General features: G+C 38.1%; 1 protein-coding gene and 1 long non-coding RNA gene across 9 annotated transcripts in view; one reads left to right on the plus strand and one right to left on the minus strand.

Moving 5' to 3' along the window:
- The window catches only part of RABGAP1L (RAB GTPase activating protein 1 like), a 739,959-nt gene that overhangs the window by 695,305 nt on the left and 23,665 nt on the right, over positions 1-20,989 (plus strand). For 5 of the 8 annotated variants that reach the window (XM_049868622.1, XM_049868623.1, XM_049868626.1 and 2 more), the window contains 2 exons: positions 5,269-5,361; positions 16,900-17,010. In XM_049868622.1, the coding sequence (XP_049724579.1) occupies positions 5,269-5,361; positions 16,900-17,010 (204 nt within the window). Of the gene's footprint in view, positions 1-5,268; positions 5,362-5,540; positions 12,294-13,103; positions 13,281-16,899; positions 17,011-20,989 lie in introns of those variants that run through there. The other 3 variants (XM_049868625.1, XM_049868628.1, XM_049868624.1) reach the window with 3 other exon arrangements.
- Positions 13,030-20,891, minus strand: LOC126067046 (uncharacterized). The gene is made up of 5 exons (XR_007515315.1): positions 20,604-20,891; positions 15,829-15,952; positions 15,658-15,746; positions 14,322-14,512; positions 13,030-13,117 (listed from the first exon to the last, which is right to left on the minus strand). It is a non-coding gene; the product is annotated as an uncharacterized LOC126067046 (long non-coding RNA).

Genomic DNA, 20,989 nt, shown 5'->3' on the forward strand with positions numbered 1-20,989 from the left:
CTTAGCTATCCGTGGGATATGTGAGTTACGTGTATGCACGTGTGTGTGTGTGTGTGTGGTGTCTTAGCTATCCGTGATGCAGCTCCTTTTTAAGTGCAACTGTAATATCCGCAGTTGAATGCAGAAGTGGCGTATGCCATTTTAGTGGAATGAGATGAACTGGGTTATGAAATTTTCAGTAGATGTGGGGTGCTGAGATCTTTACTACATACCACATTTTCTACAAAAAGAACATTCCACATATTCTACAACGAGGAAAATGAGTCAGTGAACTCAGTTGTTTTAGCAGCCAATGTAAAATTCTGCTGGTCTCCCACAAGGAAAAAACTGACTTTCCCCAACTCTGCTTTAAACAGCTCATACTTCAGTTTTGACACTTGTCTTGTAAATGTTCTGATAAAATATAAATGTAATGTTTTGATAAATGTGCTTTCTGGGAAGACGAATTCAGAAACATACTCGTTGCAAAGCAGGAGCATATTTTGCACAATAAATAAATACTGACTTTAGCATCCTCTCAATGTGCCTAGTACCTCGCTTTTTAGCATATATACAGTAATAGCGACCCTGTGTCCCACAACCAATAAAAGAACTAATTTGATAAATAAATGAAAACTTTTTTTGTTAGATAAATATTAATATTTCCAGTATTGTTTGGATGTTTGCTATGTTAGTAGTATATTAAATTATTACTCATGTTAGTATTTTATTAAATGTATGCTAGATTGCGTCCATGTGTATGCCAAACATATTTTAAAGTTATAGTTATAAATATTATTTACAAAACTTAGGACATAATTCTGTATAGAAATGCTATACAGTTAAAAAAGTAACTTGATTTAGTTCATTGCAGTGGTTGACTTATTCAAGTTCCCATTGATTTTTTACCAGAATGTGCTCAAGAGCATATACTCTTGTCCTTGTATCATGGCAAAGAGTGTTGCTGGCTCTCCTGGCTGTGGTTGCTGAATCAGCAGACGTGGATGTACAAGATGGTTCTCTCAAAGAGGATCAAGACCTGCTATCTGTTAACATAATCTGTCCTTGCCCAGTAACCGTGCATGTGGAATCCAGTTGCGTATTGGGTGGATGTAGCAGGAGTTAGACTCAACAGCCCATCCCCACATCTTGTTTATCAGAAAGAGTATACTCGCAAGAGACCTGCTGTGATAGGGAGTTTTGATTACACAGCAAGGGACTATAGGAGACAGATGTCAACAAAGATACTGAAGTGATAGGGGCCTCATGGCTTAAACAACCTTGCATGTGGGTGCCCTCATGACCCTCCATGAACTTTATTTCTGGTCAGCACATTCTCACGCACTGGAGCTGGTAGTAATTTCATTTAGTGCCCCGCCAGTTCCCTTCCCCCATGACGCTGGCTTTTCCATGTGTTCTGTCTGCTTGGCATCTATGGGTCTTTGCTTTAGACAACTGGTGCCCCTTGTTTTGTTGATGCCCTAAGCATGTGCTTATCTTGCTTTTTGGGTAATTCGTCCCTGTTCACCAAACTAGGATGTAGAACACTATCTTTATGAATTGTCATGCCAGTTGACCTAGATTTCCCCCCAGTGAATGAGGAATTTTTCAGGGCATTTCCTGAGCTTAGCCAAATAGAAAGTGCCAGACAGGTAGAAGGATCAAGGCCAACCAAGTCTTTGGTCAGTAGAGAAGGACCCCACTATTAGGCAGACATTTAAAATAATCGGTGATTCTTAACATGTTCTTCAAGTGTACATTTACGTTAAATTGACTTAATTAAGGGGAGAGATACCTATATTGCTCCTGAAATAGTAGATTGCATCAATTCTAACACTTCTTGGTGATTTTCTGTTCTTTTAATTAAAACAACGTACTAAAGAGTTTCTTTGCCTAGTCTTCATAGTCTGACATTATTATTCTTCCCCCACCCTCACCCTTAACCTAATTCCTTTGTTTGATAAGAAAAATTTCAAACTTCAGTATATTCCATTCCCTAAAATAAAACCAATTTTGTCCTGAAATATACTTTTTAAAACTACAAGAGTCTATTTTGTTCGATGACCTCATAAATAATAGGAGTTTCATATCAGCTCTCCTGTCTCTTCCTCCACCACCCTTTTCCCCCCTTCACTTTGTGCCATTCACAGGTGGATGCTCAATATCGCCCCACAGCACAAGGTAAATAAGCTTGGAAGGTTTCCTAGCAACATATTGTTCTGGGAACCTGCCCTGTTTCCCTGAGCAAAATGAAGGCAAACATCCTCGAGTCTCAGCCAGATGGGAAAGGATTAGTTTATTGAGGTGTTCAGTGCATTTCTTGAAAATTTCACTTTGAAATGAACCTTTTAGCATGAGTAGCAAGACTGACTTTTAAGAGGACACTCTTTCACATGTAAAAAAAAAAAAAATCTGTAATAGTTTGGATATAAAAAAATGATTTTAGCAGAATTCTCTAGGAGCAAGCTTGCAATATGTAACTCAGTCATTGGTGAAAGGATCCATTTTAGAACCGTGTATAAAATACTTCTCCACAGGACTGATGTTCAGCTGAGTAGGCACTGGTATGGGTATCCAGATGTAAAAAATAGTGAAATACTTCCCACCTGGTGGGCAAATGGCTAGTGGACAGACCCCTTCCTCATGATGCCTATTACCTCTCTGGCCGTGCCGCTTGACCCATGCTCCTAGGGATACGTTCTAAATGCCATGTCACTGCTTAGAACTCTGAGGCCACTGCCCTTTTTTGTCTGGAGCCTACTTTTGGCTTTCTCGGTATATGTTTACTACATGCAGAGAAAGAAAACTAGAGGAAATTGAAGTCGCCATCAAGTCGCAATTCAAATTGAAGTCACAGTCAAGAAAAATAATGTTTTGGTTATTGTTTTGTTAGCATATGAGGATGCATATTTTCTTGTTCTTCAGATGATATGTGAGGCTAACACCGCTGGCAGGTCGCACTTTCCTTTCGATTGGATTTTAGTTGGACACGGTATACTGTTGAAGCCTTTAGAGAGGGAGTAATAAAGGATTAGTGTTTCTCCTGACAGTATTCAACAATGATTTTGCAATTCAGCTACACCTTGGAAAATGTCTTTATTTGTTTGACTGGGGAGATATTCCCCCATCAGCCAGATGAATATTTTCACAAATGTGGTTGCTTAATGGTTTGCACTGTCTATCAGACTTGGTCTGAGTTTGTGAAAATGTCCCAATTGTGGTCAGAAACAGATAATTCCAGTATTTTATAGTGTTCCTGGATGGGAAGAGTGAAACTTACAGAATAAGATGGGGAATGACACATGCCATCTTTACTTTTTCTTGAAAAAAATTCTCTGGCCAGATTCCAGAGAATTGAAACTGTCCTTATCCCAGAAAGCTGTAAGATAATTTTATATTCATTCTGGGTGCTTTTCTCTTTTGCTCTCTCTGTCACACACACATATACAGGCAGTCCCTGGGTTACAAATGAGATCCATGCCCAAGTATGCCTTTAAGTCGAATTTGTAGATAAGTTGCAACAGGTACATACATGTTCCTATTTAGTGTCAGTCAAATGGTTGTCTTAGTATATGGTATATATTTTACCTTTCTATGCACATAAAACAAACACTCCCCAACTGCACAATGTTTTCACAAGTGTCACTAAGTAGTGTGCGCATTCGTTATTATGAACCATTGTGGTTAACTCAGATTTTTAATATAATAGGCTTTATGGAAGTCTGTTCTTAAATCCATAAATTGAACATTCTTAACCTAGGGATTTACTGTGGACCTAAAGGTTAAGGAAAGACGTTGATAGCTGCAGGAATTACATGATTTAGATTATCCAAGGAAAGGCTAAAAGTAGATTTAATCTGTCATATGGAGCAGAATAGGTTATAATAGATTGATTCTGATGGAATGCTTTTTTAAAAACAATTTTTAAATTCCATGAGTCAGGCATTGTTTCAAGTACTTTAAAAAAACCCAGTTGCTTTTGAGTTGGCTCTCATAGCTGCCCCTAGTGTGTCAGAGTAGAGCTGTGCTCCACAGGGTTTTCAATGGCTGATTTTTCAGTAGATTGTCAGGCTTTTCTTTCGAGGCTCTTCTGGGTGGACTTGAACCTCCAACCTTTCAGTTAGTAGCCAAGCATGTTAATCGTTTACACCACTAGGGAGTGACTCCTCAGGTACTTTACCTAATTGTATCACTTAATTCTCCTGACAACCTCCACGAAGTAGGTATTTTTTTACCTATCATTTTACAGATGAAGAAACTGCAGCTGTGAGAGGTTAAGTAACAGTTTGCCAAGGGGTTACATAGCTAATACTGTATTTTTATGAAAATAACACATGCATTCTTTTTTTTTTTTTTGCTTACCTGCCTATACCCTTGAGGTATTTTTGTAAGCACACACGCCTGCAAAAATACCTCTGAAGGGAGGGCGAGGTTGGCAAAAAAAAAAAAAAAAATGTAGAACATGCATGTTATTTGCATAAAAATTCAGTAAATACCTAGTAGGCCTTCAGACCCTGGTCTGTCTGGTGTTAAATTCTAGGACCTTTGCACTCTGCTGTGCTTATTTGTTTATGTTTAGAATTCTAAGATTCTATCATCTTTTTTGCTGTGTAGATTTTCAGTAAGCAGCAGACGACTGTCTTTTTGAGGATGATATAATTTTAGCAAGAAATAAATGGCTAGTTTAGATGGTTTTTTCATGATCTCATACAGCACAATGATTCTACATTTCTGAGTTTTCAGTGTCAAGCCTTAGAATCTAATTTCTGTCAGGTATATTAACCTCATTTTTGTTGCTCAATTTTTTCTTTTATAAAATTATTTTTACTTTATAAAATTATTTTTATTTTCAACAAAGTAGAGTGAATTATACTTAAAGAAAGGTAGTTAACAGAATTCATAGCACTATTAAATACATTAACAAGAAAAAGTTATGACATATCAGCAGCACTCTAGAACAGAGGTGGAGAAACTATGGCCTGTTTTTGTCAATAAAGTTTTATTGGAACATAGCCACATTCATTTGCTTGTTTCATCCATGGTTACTTTCATGCAGCAATGACAGAGTAGTTGTGACAGATACTGTGTGGCCCACAAAGACTAAAATATTTACTATCTGAAGCTTTACAGAGAAACTTTTCTCTCCCAAGCTCTAGAATTTAGATCATTCCTCTAACTTTGAGTTGGGTATGCTCCCAGAGAATACCAGAGATATAATTGGGAAACACTCAGAAAAGTTTTTCCTAAATGGAGTCCTTCTCTAACATGTTTTTCCTCTAATCCTGATAGGTACCAACCAAGAAGCTGAAGAAATATGAGAAAGAATACCAGACAATGCGAGAGAGTCAGCTGCAACAGGAAGACCCCATGGATAGATACAAGGTATGGGAGACACAGGTCACCAGTCAGAGCAAAGTGGTTTCTTTACCCTAAAGCTGTAGTTGTGGCAAGTTCAGTTCCCTCTGTTCTTTGTTGTTGTTCTAATGATCCTAAATGTCCCGGGTATGTTTTCCTTTCAGGAGACCCCTGAGTAGCCAACCATAATATTTCTTGTCTTTCAGTTTGTATATTTATAGGTAACTCCAGCTGTTGCATTTATACTGGGAATCTTCCTAAGAAGCTGAGAGAAAAGAGGGGGAAAGAGAAAGAGAGAAAGTGGCTTTCGACTGCTTTCAAAAATGAGAAAAGAGGAAAATGACAAAATACTGTTTTAGCTGAGCACGGTCACATCCACAAAGACTTTTAGAAGGTGAACTGTTGCAAGACGGGCACAAGGATGTTTTATACTTACCTTTGTCTGTAGGAAATGTTAAAAAATACAAACTTTCTTGGAAGGAAAAATAAAAACCACAAAGATACGTTGAGCTCAGTAATGGTGTTTGTCGCAATATTTATTTCCTCAAACAGATGTATGACTAACAGTGACATTTGACTATAGTATACAATTTCAGAACAAGAATGGTTTTGGTTTAATATCTCATTAATTGTGGAATTTTAAAAATTGGGCCATTCACAAAGATGTTGGGGAATGCTAATTGCCAACTTATTTTTTTTCCAAGTGAAATACCATTAGCGCTCTTAAACGTGTTTTAGTTCTTCAGACACCTGTAGATGCATAATGGTTCCCTCCCTCTCCGTGTCAGTACACTAGGATAAGACAGTATTGTATTTTCCCACTGAACACCCATGCCAGAACATCCTGCCAAGAAAAGTGTGTGGTGGCATTGTTAATGTTTCCCCCACATTGGGGTGACTTCTGCTTTTGAAACTGAAGTTGCCTTTATGTGGTCAGAGAGCTGGACGTTGGCAGCTACAGGACAGTCACACAATACATCTTGTCTCGTTTGCTAAATTGAATAATACATGAGGTTTAGCAGAGGAGGATGGTGGGAAGATTATGTAGTAGATTTTATAGTCAGACAGATCTGAGTTCAAATCTTGGCTCTCTGAAAAAAAGAACTCAGGATTTGAAATTCAGACTCAGAACAGTTGTTGAATTTCTTCCTCACTTGTAAAATGTGTAGTGTAATCCTTACCTTGCAGAATTGTTGTGAGGATGAGGGATGTTGTATGTTAAGTAGCCAGCACATAGCTGATGTTCATTGTCGTTGTTGTTAGGTGCCATCATGTCGGTTCCGACTCGACTCACAGCGACCCTATATACAACAGAACGGAAACACTGCCCATTCCTGCACCATCCTCACAACTGTTACTATATTTGAGCCCATTGTTGCAGCCACTATGTTAGTCCATCTCCTTGAGGGTCTTCCTCTTTTTCACTGACCCTTTACTTTACCAAGCATGATGTCCTTCTCCAGGAACTGGTCCCTCTGGATAACATGCCCAAAGTATGTGAGACATAGTCTCGCCACCCTCACTTCTGGAGCATTCTGGCTATACTTCTCTCAAGACAGATTTGTTTGTTCTTCTGGCAGTCCGTGGTGTATTCAATGTTCTTCACCGACACCATAACTAAAAGGCATCAGTTTTTCTTTGGTCTTACTTCTTCATTGTCCAGCTTTCACATGTATATGAGTTGATTGAAAATACCAGGACTTGGGTGAGACACACTTTAATCCTCAATTGACAACATCTTTGCTCTTTAACACATGAAAGTGGTCTTTTGCAGCACATTCGTCCAATGCAATACGTCATTTGATTTCTTGACTGTTGCTTCCATGGGCTTCCATGGGCGTTGATAGTGGATCCAAGTAAAATACAATCCTTGACAACTCCTAATATTTTCTCCATTTATCATAATGTTGTTTATTGGTCCAGTTGTGAGGATTTTTGTTTTCTCTATGTTGAGGCACAATCCATACTGAAGGCTGTAGTCTTTGGTCTTCATCAGAGGTGCTTCAAGTCCTCTTCGCTTTCAGGAAGCAAGGTAGTATCATTTGCATATCACAGGTTGTTAATTAGTCTTCTTCCAATCCTGATGCTGCCTCTTCTTCATATAGTCCAGCTTCTCTGATCATTTGCTCAGCATACAGATTGAATAAGTATGGTGAGAGGATACAACCCTGACACACACCTTTCCTGATTTTAAACCACACAATATCCTCTTGTTCTGTTCGAACAACTGCCTTTTTGTTGGTCTATGTACAGGTTCCACATGAGCATAATTAAGTGTTCTGGAATCCTAATCTTCGCAATGTTATCCATAATTTGTTATGATCTGCATGGTTGAATGCCTTTGCATAGCCAATAAAACACAGGTAATCATCTTCCTGGTGTTCTCTGGTGTTCAATAAATGGACGTTACTAGTCTCATCAGGCCTACTGGTACTAGTTTTCCACACATTACTAGATTATTATCACCTTATATGGGTCTGCCCCTCCAGTCTATCTTTGATCTTCCTCATATTTCTCCCAACTATTGCTGCCTAATATCTCACATCAGTATGTTTCTCTGCTTGCATACAGAGCGGAGTCAAGAACTGATAATGAAATCCCATATACTGCCGTGGTGAAGTTAGTGCTGTAGAGTTGATTCTAATTCATAATGACCCTACAGGACAGAGTAGACCTGCCCCATAGGGTTTCTGAGACGGTAATCTTTACAGAAGCTGACTGTCACATCTTTCTTCCTTGGAGTGGCTGGTGGGTTTGAACTGCCCACCTTTTTTTTAGCAGCCAGGCACTTAACCACTGTGGCACCAGGGCTCCTTTACTGCCATGGTAGGTAACTATTGATAGATAAGATACTCCTAGGTAAGGTTTGAAGCAAATTTCCAGCTCCTCCCTCTCCAATAAAACCAATTCTAACATAGCTCATATAGCATGCTGCTTTAGAAAGACTCGAAGGCAGTAATTATAAAATATTCTTAAGGCTCCAAAATGAAGTTTTCCTACTGCTCGTATCATTCTAATTTTATTGCTACCATCGTTATGAATAAAGTCTGGGAAGAATGCATTAAAATAAAGGAGAAGGAAATGAAAGACCAAAAATGGACATTTAAATCAGTGTGGGCCTGTACATGTTATTGTTTTGTTTCAAAGCAGATATGTATAAATAAATAGTAAGATGCATACTATTTTTCAAAAAGCACTTATGCATAAGATTATCAACCTGTAGATTTTCTATTGAAGGTTCAAAGTAGAATTGAACTTTGTTTTGTTTTAAAAGTAGATGTTTTGAGTGTTGTAGCCTTTTGTATTTGTGCATATCAGATGCCCACTATAGTTGTTACTTTTGGATTGTTGTAATATCATGTCAGTGTATCATCTAACATCTCTATGTCCTTTTAATAATGTCTAAGCATTTGTACTGGTGATACAGTTGGTGAAGTGGTTTTGTATCCTCACATTGTAATTACATTTTTAGGGTGGCAGTTGACATTGTAGTCTCCACCTACCAACAGCTTTACTCTTTCAGATAATCACCATGTAGTTTAAGAAGCTAATTGTTATTATTTGTAATTAACATAGGAAAGTTTCTTAGAGAATACCTCTTAGCGTCTTGTAAATTTAAAATCTTTCCAAGAATATGATCTCTGTCCTAGAAGTGAGCACTTCATAGTTCTTAGATTTGGGGCTGGGAACCTAGTTTCTAAACTCTAAAAAATAAATGGAGATGGGCGATCTTTTAGATCACAGAGGCAGAGCTTGTACTAGGTCAGTAATAACACCTCCCAACCGTTAAGATCCATACTACTCAAAATGCCATGTCTACACCCTAGCTCGCCACGTGGCAAGAGAGTTAGAAAGGTGTGGCAATGAAAAATAAAAAGAGACTCAGAAATTTTATTCAGTAAGATTATTTTAAGAGATATTTAAGTTTGATGCTGTTTCTCTTAGACGTGATGGGACAAATAAAAGAGCTATTGCCAGAGAAGTCAGAGGTGGATTAAAGAATTAATGCGTAGACTTGAATTCTTGCTGTGTCTATGTAACCATGTGTTTTGTATCCGTATTTATGACATCTGCAAAGATCTACATTCTCAGGTTACATTGCTGTACTCACCTGCATCCAACATTTAAATCTTAACCACAAAGACACTAAATTGTGTTGCTATGAATTTAATTTAAATTTTAAAACCCGAAGTATGAGGAAAATGTTCTAGAATTAGGTAGTGGTGTGGTGATAGTTGCACAACTTCGAAAATATACTAAAAACCACTGAATTGTATAATTTAAAAAGAAGAATTTTATGATATGTGAATTATTTCTCAATTAAAAAAAAAAAAAAGGCAGATATTCCAAGAGGACGGCCATCTAGCCTACCATCTTCCTTTCATGAGCCCCACGTCACACTGGAGATACCTGTGCCAAAGCCATACCTGTGGGAGGAGAACTTCCTGTCAGAACTGGAGCTTTAATGACTACAGATCCTGTGTGTACCCATACTTCTAGGGAAAGGCCAACATAGGTGTGTTGTACACTGATTTTCAGTGACAATTATTAAGAATATATATATCGTACATTGTTGTTGTTGTTTGCTATTGAGTCGATTCCAACTCACAGAGACCCTATAGGACAGAGTAGAACTGCTGCATTGGGTTTCCAAGGCTGTAAACATAAGGGAGCAGATCACCAGGTCTTTTCTAGCACAGAGCAGGTGCTGAGTTCTAACAACCAACCTTTCAGTTAGCAGCCAGGTGCTTTACCCATTACACCACCAGGGCTCCTCATACACACATACATGTACGCAGACCTAAACAGGTAATACGCACATATACACACTGCCTGTGCTACCTGGGCTTGGCATCAGTCTGTATTTGACACTCAGTGAGCTTCATAATGACTATCTGCAGCCTTTGATGTACTCCTTCAGTTTATCTTCATGACTACATTTCAAGAGACAAGAAAGGAAGGCTTTATTGGAGGAAGAATATAGAATATTTGTTCTAAACCTCTTATCATCCTTAATTTGGATCTGGTCAAATTCGTGTAGTATTTTTAACCTAATCTAATATTTTAATATTTTAGTTCTTAAAGCCATTTCTTGATTTCCAATGAAGGAAAATGCAGGATAAAGATTAGTCTGTAGACGTACATTGTGTGCGTTCTTATTTTGGTGCATGTCCTCAGAAAATACACATTCGTGGATGTGTGTAGCTGTTCTAGTACATTTTTAAAATTAGTAACCAGCCCTCTAATAAGCAGTTACCAATTCAAAAATTAAAATTTTATTTCCTATTTTAAGAAGATGAATTGTTTTGGGGGGGGAATGAGTTTTTGAGTGATATAAATCTATTGATGGTTTTTTTTAAAGAACTGCAGCCTTCACCTGACTCTGGAAGATGATATGCTTTTCTTCCTTTAATTAAAGAACTACTTGCACAAATGTAGTTGAGCCCTGAAAAGCACAGCTAATTAATTAAATTCTATTAATCTCCCAAAGCATAATAAAGGCTATGCGATTACCTGTTCTAGATGGGGAAATCCTAGAAAGTATCTGAAATACTTAACTCTCTTGGGTTTGGGGACACAGATCATATTATAAATACATAATTTCTAATTAAAGTATTTTATCCATGTTTGGTATAATTAAATTTAGAATGTTTTAACTTCCTTCTTGAGGTTAGACATAGTAATTTTTTAGATCAAATATAATTCAAACAAAAAGAAAATATTCCCTCAGTCAAGTTTACTCAAAGTTCTTGCACATTCTAATTCTTACAGAGCAATTATCCCTACATGTAATTTAAAATTAAACTATTATGCATGGAAAAAATAATGCAAACAAAATATTTGAAGTAAAGCTTAATTGTATTTGTATTATTTGCCAACCATACATATCTAGTGAAATATTTTTGAGCAATTATCACCTTTTTTATTTTTTTTAATCTTGACAAGTGAAGAAGTTTAAATTCTGCTAAATTTCTTACCTGGGAAGGGGGAGATTAAGAGTTCTTAATGGATTGGCCCCTTTCTCACTCGGGGAAGTCAAGATAAGTGAATCTATCTTTAAAAAATGTTTTTCTATAAGCAAAACAAGCTTATATTTTATTATTTTTCCACATCACAGAGACTCTTGTTGGCTTTTGTAAATATATATGTTGTGAATAATATGCTGCTAATGAATACTAATAGACAATGGTTTTGATTCTGCCTGTGATAACCTGATGATAAACTTCAGAAGGCCGCCACTCTTTCTCTTTGAGCTTGGATAACCTGATGAAGTCAATGTTGTAGCACGGTGATGCAAACCTAAGCCCTCTTGAGGCTTCTCGAACTTAGCTAAGGAGCAGGTGGTTTCTGGCCATACCTCTCCACTGACTTAGTTATACTTAACATGTGGAGGAGATATAAGTGTTAATTAAGTACATGAAAATTTTCTATGTTTATTGATGTTCAGAATTAATTCTCCAAAAATTGTCTTCAATTTTAAGTAATTTTATTTCCCATTAAAGTAGTGTTACTGAGAAAATTATGTTACACTAATATGTTTTTACATCATCTGTTATCCATTTACTTTTTTAAAAGTTTGATTTGTATGCTAGAGTAGAGCGGGAATCTGCAAACTATGGTCTGTGGGCCAGATGTAGCTCACTGCCTGTTTTTGAAAGAAAAGTTTTATGGGAACACAGCTACACCCCATTGTTTTCTTATTGTCTATGGCTGCTTTTGCACTATGAGTTGAGTACTTTCAGTATAGACCTTATGGCCTGCAAAGCCTAAAATATTGACTATCTGGCCCTTTACAGAAAAAGTTTGCCAACCCCTGTTCTAGAGTTTAATCTAAGATTGTTTTTAAAATGCTGAAAGAAACGCAGTGGGGCTTGCCAACAGTTATTACTGACAAGATTTTGTTTTTAGTTTGACATTTAAAATTTTTTTTAAAATTCACCAGAAAGATAAAATTGGATATGATGGCATAGGGAAGGAAGCACAAAACAGGGCTTCAAATATTCAGATTTTTTTTCTGGAATCTTCATTTACAGACAGTGCGGACATTTAAACATTTCGTCTGTAGGCATTTGTCTTTGTGTGTCAACTAATTGTCAGCTTAAAATGTGAATATGATGATTATCAACTCGTTTTTGAAGGAGGTATCCAGAAAGAGTATGTGAGAGCTAGTGTGTTGTTAATGAAATTGCACTGAGTCTTTTAGGAAAACATTTTCTCCTGACCCTTCCATGTCTTTAAAAACATGTGCCAAGAATTCAACATAGCAACAGACGACACACCCAAAATACTGAGCTAGGGTTTATAGAGCTGCCTCATTCCCCGTCATTTTTTCCTGTAAAACTCAGTTTAGTTTCTTTTGATGGCAAGTTCACATTTCTCAGGTTTCTCGTCTTGGAATAAATGACATTCACCATTCCTTATGACTGCTTCATCCAAACTCCAGAGAGACACAAATGAGACCTGGGATCCGTTTTTCTTTTGCATTTCTCAACCCAGCAGTCTCATTCTGTGCCTAAAGTTGAACTATTTTGCCAAGTTTCTGACCTTGTCATCTACAAAATTTCCTTCCTCCCAGCTTTAATAACACAGTATAAACAACTCACACCGTAGTTGCTAATAGTTCCACTTTTTCATCGGTCATGCAAACTGCAAATAGCAGTGTGGAGAGGGTGGAGTCTTAAGAGTATCAGTCTTCCTGAGTCGAGACTTGCCCACTGGTTGCCTTAAGTATACTTTCTTCTATCAAGTGTTTGCAGGCATAGAGAGAACTTGGAGTATATGACTAAGGAAAAACAAAATAGCATTAACAAGTGTCTGTTTTTGTTCTTGCCATATCCTAACTGTATTAGTAGGTGTACAATTTCATTGGATATTCTTTTTTTTTTTTTTCAATTGTCTTTGTACCTATGATTGAAAACAGTAGTTGGTCTATGACTTTTGAGGAGGTAAGTTTTTATCTATGTATGTCTGTAACATCAGTGTCTGTCTCTTTGGAAAAATGCAGTATCCTCCTCCCAAAAGTTACTAACCCAACCTTCCCAGCCATGCATCTGCAATGCAAGAGGGGAGGGAACTAATGGGCAAAGTTGTTGTCTGCTTTTCAGTCACACGTTGTCAGTAGCGTGAGATGGAGAATGTTTCCAACAGTGCAGCTCTAGTTGGAAGGGTTATATAAGCAGTGCCTCCTGTAGTCTTTTCAGAGAGACAAAGGAAACGATCTTTGTTTTGTTGACAGGCTCTGAGCAAGCTTACAGCATGTAAATGTCTCAGGGCTGACTGAAGTGAAAGGGGCTAACTTTAAATTAAACCTCTCTCAGGTGGGCAGCCCTTCCAACATTTCAAAATGAGCCTAGCAAGGTTACCGTCTTTGCTCTAATCTAAGTACAAAGTTTTTCTTGAATCTGTTCGTTCTGAAATCAATTATGGCTCCTGAGGAAGGGCTGGAAACGACAGCCAAGTAGTGCAATTGCTCCTTCACCCTCAGTGGGTGTGGGCAGGTTCTTCTTAGAAAATGTCCATCTCAGTTGCACTGTCTCTCAGTAGCACACGTAACACTTGGTAGCACTGGAGGACTCAAGAAGATACCTCACCGCCCAGGTTCATACTTTGGAGGACGATACTGCATTTTTGGCCCTGTAGCTTGCTTTCCCACTTGTCTGTGAGTGCAGAGCAGGAGTCTGACACCTCCCACTGTGCTGCTTGCTTTGCAGACACTGAACTGAAGCTTCTTGCTAAAGCAAAAGCCAATAGATGTGTCTCCTCAGCTATTTCGTGTCTTAGGGACCCTCAGACAAGCATAGTAATTTCTCCCAGGTCTTTACCCACCCTCCCTTATCCCCTTAGCTGTGTATCTATAAGGAAGGTTCGAGTTGCAGCTATCATCCTAATGGGAAGTTGCTAGTTAGGTTTACAGCTGAGCTCACATCTCTTTCCTATATAATATCATCGATCAGACATTTATCTCTAATCAATAGCGAAGTACTTACCTGGGTACATTTTTTTAATACTTAGAACAAAGTACTTTTCCACAAACATCAGATGACTTTACTTGGAGGTTATTTTAACTCAGCTTCAGGCATCCGTCCTTGTAACCTGAAAAACTGGTAGCTGCAACATTTTCTGTTGTGCCATGTTAACGTGATGTAAACAACAGCAGAGTTTTTTGTGCCTCGGAGTTCTGCAAATACAATTTCAGTAAAAACAGGACACTTAACTTAGAAACAGGTATTGGGGTAGCCTTATCTTGTTCTCTTTTGAAGGTATTTATCAAGAACTGAGAAAAATCTCTTCCCTGCATAAGCGGTCTGCATTGCAAAATATGTTATGTTGAAAGTGTGCTGGGTATTGGGTATATGTTCTCCTTCCTGGCAATGATGAAATTTGTTGAAAAAGTTTCTGAAACAATTTCTTTTAAATTTAAGTTTTCAACAAGTATGTAAGTTGTTCCCACAAAAAGGGGTAATACTTAGATATATGTATATATAAATTATATCTTATAATCTTATTATCATATATAGATAATACTTATATGTGTGTGTGTGTATGTATGTGTGTGTGTGTGTGTATTTAGAATGAAAGGCTTACTCTTCAGTCCCTGCCAGAATTTGGATTACTTCAGCAAGCGCTGAAAGATTTTAATTGTATAAACCTGGCTTTTTTTATATTTCAGTCTTTACTTTTATCTTGCTTCTGTGGGAACGTAAGAGAACAAACAATTTGATGAGTACAGTTTGTTCCTACAGATACGTATACTGTCTTTTCAGGAACATCTTGGGACAGGTTTACTTGGCAAGGCAGTGCTTTTGAGGGGTTACACTGTATATTGGCCACAAAAGAAGATGGGGTATGGTTTCATGTACAATATGAATTTCTAACAGCAGGGGACTTACAAATAGTTCTCATTTTGGCATTTTATCCCTTTAGTAGAATCAAGATTCTGAATTGCTTTTCATTTTTTCTAACAACAACAAAAAAGTTTTTTTAATCTAATTACAAATATATTATGTATTCACTGTAGAAAACTTGGAAACATTTTAAAAGCACTACCCACAGTTAATGTCTGTTGTTCATGTTGTTATAGAAATGGAATTATCCAGTTATATATATTTTTTCTATAAAGTAGCATAAGCATTTCCTCTGTCATTAGATATTTCTTCTAATATTTTAACACTGCATGCAATTCTATCATGGATTTATTTTGAAGTATATAAGTGATTTGGGATTGTTTTTAAATTATCTCTTTCAAGATGTTTGGCATTTCCCAATTAGCCAGCCTGCTTTTCCCAAAAGGAAAGACAAGAATGGACCCCATAGGCCAGTTACCGTCGAAGTTCAGGGTCTTCCTTTAGCTTCTCTGGCTAGCCTTCCCTATTTTGGGATTCTCAGCCTTCATGAGAGTCTTTACTGCCCTTCTTTTAAGAAAAAAGGAAGTAGTTAGATTTTATTCTTTGAATATAACCAACACCAGGTTGTTCTATAGAAAATAAAACTAACCTCACTGCACTCCGTATGCTGTGATGCAGTATCTTCCGAGGCGTAGATTTGTCTTCTGGTTTTGCATCACTGCTTTATCTGAATTTTTGCCACCCTTGCAGAAAACACTGTTAGGAGTATAAATCTGAAAAACAGGAAGGTCTCATCACATTGAAGCCTTTCCTGTCAGCTCCCTTTTGAATCTCCTGCAACCGCTACCAGTAGCAAAGAAAGCACTTTTGATACTTTGGAATGGAAAACACTAAAGTGCTGTTCTGAAAATAGATATAGAGTGCACAGTCCGTAATGGTTAGTCAGAAGAGACCCTGCTTCGTCGGGATTAATGACTAGATTGCTCTCACCATATACATTTGTTTCAGATTTTTCCTGGGAATCCAAGGGGAAAAAAATCAGCTCCGTAATTTATCTTACCCAGAATCCTTTACTCTGAGATTTAAAAAACCAAAACAAACATTTAAGAGACAGTATAAGGACTACTGCATTCACAAACAAAAATTGGGGTTCAGGAAAGTAAACATATTCTGATACAAAGAAGGAAAATATATGTTGGTAGCAAAGCCATGAGTCTAAGTATCTCGATTCTTGATTTAGTGCTCTTAAATATACTCAGTTTGAAACCTGATCTTGGAAGAACAATTTGAAGAAATGTCTGGAGGTTTCCCTCCCATTTCACCCCTACCAGTGTCCTACAATTTCCCTTGAGGGCCTATTTGCATGTTACAAAGAATCGCCTGTGTCTGTGCTAGGTCTATATGTAAACCTCACAGGATGGGAGTGTCTTTGGAAATTTTGCTCTTTGTGGCACATTTTCTATAATGAAATGATGTCTGGAGGGTTTAAGGAGCACTTGTAAGGTTGACTGGGTTGAGTTCTGCATCGCACCGCTAGCTTACCTCACTGTTGTTTCCCAGACAGCAATCCTGCCTTCCTGTGCCACTTCTGCCTTCTCCTTTTACACCTCTAAAAGTTCACTTTGTTGTTGTTGCCTGTTCCCCCCCACCAGTTCCATTTGTTTCTGCTAGTATGGCCAGGCACTAATGCCCACCTCTGGCTGTTGCTTTTTTCCTGCAGAGGGAGAACCGGAGGTTACAGGAGGCCAGCATGAGGCTGGAGCAAGAAAATGATGACCTCGCCCACGAACTAGTAACCAGCAAAATCGCTCTGCGGAATGACTTGGACCAGGTAAGCTTGTCATTCACTGGGTAGAAATAAGACTATGGTGACCTCCTCAAGGGCAAGGACCAAGTTGCACTCATTGCTGTCCCACCAGGGCTCGCTCTGTACATAACACCGAGTGAGCAGCTTAATTGATGAATGAGTAGGTGGCAGGTAGGCCGGAGACTGACTGTGTGTGCTAATCAGAGAGGGTGAAAAACCCAAGCCTTTGAGAAAACTTCGGGTCATTTCCAAGTAGCATGTGTGACATACTTTTTTTTATCCCTCCAAACTTCTCTGGTGTCTCTTCATCTGTATTTTTCCTAAACCAATGGCCGCCAGCATCCTTACCCAGGAATATCAGTAATCAAAAGTACACTAATGCCAGTCTGATACCAGTAGACACCTTACTTTTTGTTTCAATAAGAAGTCTTATCTACAATAAATGTGAAGATTTTATATTCAGATTTTTGTATTGTTGGATCAACAGGTAACTTAGTGGCTAAGAGCCAGGCTGCCTGGGTGTGATTCCTAGTGCCACCACTTACTAACTTGTGACCCTGGGCGGTTCTTAACCTATCAGTAGGTATAAAAATAGTGATGGTGTGAGAACAAAATAAGGTAAAGCATTCCAGTAAGTATTCAGTAAATGTTACCTCTTGCTACGAAGACCTTAAATTAGCTTCTCTTGCTCTTTCCCACTGTGATGACAATCTTAGAACTTCCTGTTTTCCATTGCTAGCATTTTCAGAGATAATTGGCAATATGGAAGGACTCTTGTGCAGATTTAAAATCATCCTTCTATTTCCTGTTTTTTGATAAGTTAGTATTTCCAGCAGAGGTGGTTCAGGGTTAGAACTATTGTGATCCAGACCATTGAGTCTATAAAAAAGAGTGATTAACTATATTCTAACTATGCATGGACAATACAAATTCATTATTAGTATGAATTTGCTTGAACACTTAAAATAGAAGGATGGCTTAAGATGGTTCCTACCACAATTTCCTCTCTATATATACAGCTAATTTTGCATCTTAAAAGCTTCAACAGCAGTAAGGTGGGAGATAAGTGTACTGCTGACAGGAAAGAGGGGAAAGCTGGAGGAGTCAGCACTAAGTGGAATTCAAAACAAACAAATGGAAAAAACAAACAACTGTGCTCCTTGGGACAGAGATGTAGAAGGTAGAAAAAGCAGCCCAGAAAAGGATTTTTCAGTCTGGCCCTTTTTACCTCAAATCCCATTCATCTGTCTCACTTGGAAGTTGTTAGAAGTGGTAGAAGAAACATATGACTGAGAGAGTCAGAACAAAGACAGTTAAGGGGTCCCCATTTGATCAAGGCCAAGCCTAGCCTGTCCTCAGCGGTTATATTTTTGTATTAATGACACTATAGTGGTCAGAAGTTCTGTAATAAAGTCTTGGGTTCCAAATTACCTATTGCAGCCGAGTTAAGTCTGATTCATAGTGACCCTGTGAGCTTTCCCAATTGCCTTGACTCACATTTAATTCTGCCATTTTGAATCTTTTATTCATTATTAATTTTCTTAAGATGACTTGCTAAATGAAAAAAAAAAAAAAAATTAAACAGATTCAGTGAGGACGCAGTGAAATAAGCTAGGGAGAGGTGTAACTTGATCCACAGTTGTTTGTGGTAGGTATCAAGCCTTTAAAAGGTTTAAAATAATAACAATAAAAGTAAATATTTACTGAGCACTTAATATGTGCCAAACACTATATTTAGCAATTTATAAGCATTATCTAATTTAATATTCCTAACAATTCCATGGAGCAGGTTTAACTTCAATCCTCAATTTTATAAATGTGAGGAAGCTGGCACATATATACTCTGATTTCAGATGCTTTCCTAGGAAAAGTCAGAGATGTGGTCAAAAACATATGCAAGGATCCTTATTGCAGCAAGCTAAAAACCAAATCTGTTGCTGTCGAGTTGATTCCAGCTGATAGCAATCCTATAGGACAGAGTAGGACTGCTCCATAGGGTTTCCAGGGAGCAGCTGGTAGATTTGAACTGCCAACCTTTCGGTTAGCAGCCAAGCTCTTAAAAGCAAAAAAAAAAAAAAATAGAAATAACGTATATGTCCAATAGTAGGGGAGTAGTTCAATGATCGTACTTCTGTAAAATGTCTTTTTGGAATAATCTTTAAACAATAGGAAGAAAATGACATAACAGTATTTTAAAAACCCTGGTTGCATAGTGGTTAAGTGCTACAGTTGTTAACCAAAGGGTCAGCAGTTCAAGCCCGCCAGGTGCTCCTTGGAAACACTATGGGGCAGTTCTGCTCTATCCTATAGGGTCACTATGAGTCAGAATCGACTGGATGGCAGTTGGTTTGGTTTTGGTTTTGGTTTTGGAACTGCATCTAAATTGCAGAGGCTATTAGATGGAATGGGGCTATCCTATTGGGAATGGGCTGAAAAATACCTACACAGAAGACAAACCTATAAGGAAATACATCACAATGTTACTAGCAGGTATCTTTTTGGGTGATAAATCTAATTTTTATATCATCTTTATACTTTTTTTTCTATTATTTATAATTTATAGGGAGACCTTAAATTACTTAACCACCCTTAGTTAAGTAATAAGACACATTATAACTTTTTTCCCTGGGTGACCCAAGCAGTTAAACACTAGACTACTAACCAAAAAGGCTGGCCATTCAAACCCACCTAGAGGTGCCTCAGAAGATAGGCCTGGCGATCTGTTTCCGAAAGGTTACAGCTTTGAAACCCTATGGAGCAGTTTTGAGCCCTAGGGGCATAGTGGTTAAGAGCTCCTTGGAAACCTTATGGGTCACTTCTACTCTGTCCTATAAGGTCACTATGAGGCGGAACCAACTCTACAGCACCTAATGACAATGTGGAGCAGTTCTACTCTGCACACACGGGGTGGCTATGAGTCAGAATTAACTCGATGGCAACTCAAAGCAACATATAACTTTATAATAATCAGAAAAAAATGTGATTTTAAAAATGGTTTCACCACCAAGGGAACCCTTTTTCTGGCTCAGCCTAGAATGACTGTCATTATGGGTACTCTTGAAATCATTCATCATTGAGTAACTGGGTACCTCAGGTGGGTACTGGGTCAGTTCTTAAAAGATACCTTCATTCTTCCTTCCCTCCTCCCTTCTTTCCTCCCACTTTCATACTTCCCTTTCTTTCTCTCTTTAAAAAGTGAGTAAGATCTGGCCCCTACCTTTTGAAGCTAAATCTAGATGAAAAGGGGGAAAAAAAAAACACACAAGAACTGCCACTGCATGCATGTCTCCTCCTAACTTCTGATTTTGCAGTTTCTGCCTCAGCCGGGCTTCTTTGCCTCTCAAAAAGCTGTGCCTGCAGTTTAGGTGTCCTGCCCTTCCAGTCCTCAGAGACAGGTGTAACTGGGGAGTCAAAATACCAGCTTTGCCTGCCTTCACCCAGTTTGCCCAGTACTTTCACTTTCCTAGTTTGTCAAAATCACATGTCTTAATTGAAACAGCAAAACTTTGGCAAACATTATAATCAACCATGAAAGCAGATTGTATTTAAGACAATATGTAAAGCATACAAATACTAATTAGGTAATTAGGTATTTTTAAAAGTAAGTCATTCCCTACCCTTGTCATTTTAGCACTGGCTTCCAGCTTCCTGGGCACCAAAAGCTCTTCAGTTTTTCTCTGCGCCAGAAGCCTTCTCTTTTAACAACTCACTCTCTCTTAGACTCCTTAAATAGGACTTCTCAGGGATTCAAAATGAAAAAAGATACAGCATCACCATTTCATTCTGTCTTGCTACCTGCCTTCAGCTCCCTTCCTGTCTTTGCCTGTTCCCAAGGAGCAAAAGACAAGAGGTACAGATAGTACTTTCCCACTGAAGGCTGTGTCTAGGTTCCCTCTAACCATAGCAAGTTCTCTACTGGACCAGAAATTACATGTAATAGATGGCAAATTATTTTGTTTTAAATTGAACGATTGGCTTGGCCAGCTCTTTCAGAAATGATTTC

This window comes from Elephas maximus, chromosome 24 (genome assembly GCF_024166365.1).
Source record: "Elephas maximus indicus isolate mEleMax1 chromosome 24, mEleMax1 primary haplotype, whole genome shotgun sequence".
Taxonomy (NCBI): Eukaryota; Metazoa; Chordata; class Mammalia; order Proboscidea; family Elephantidae; genus Elephas; species Elephas maximus.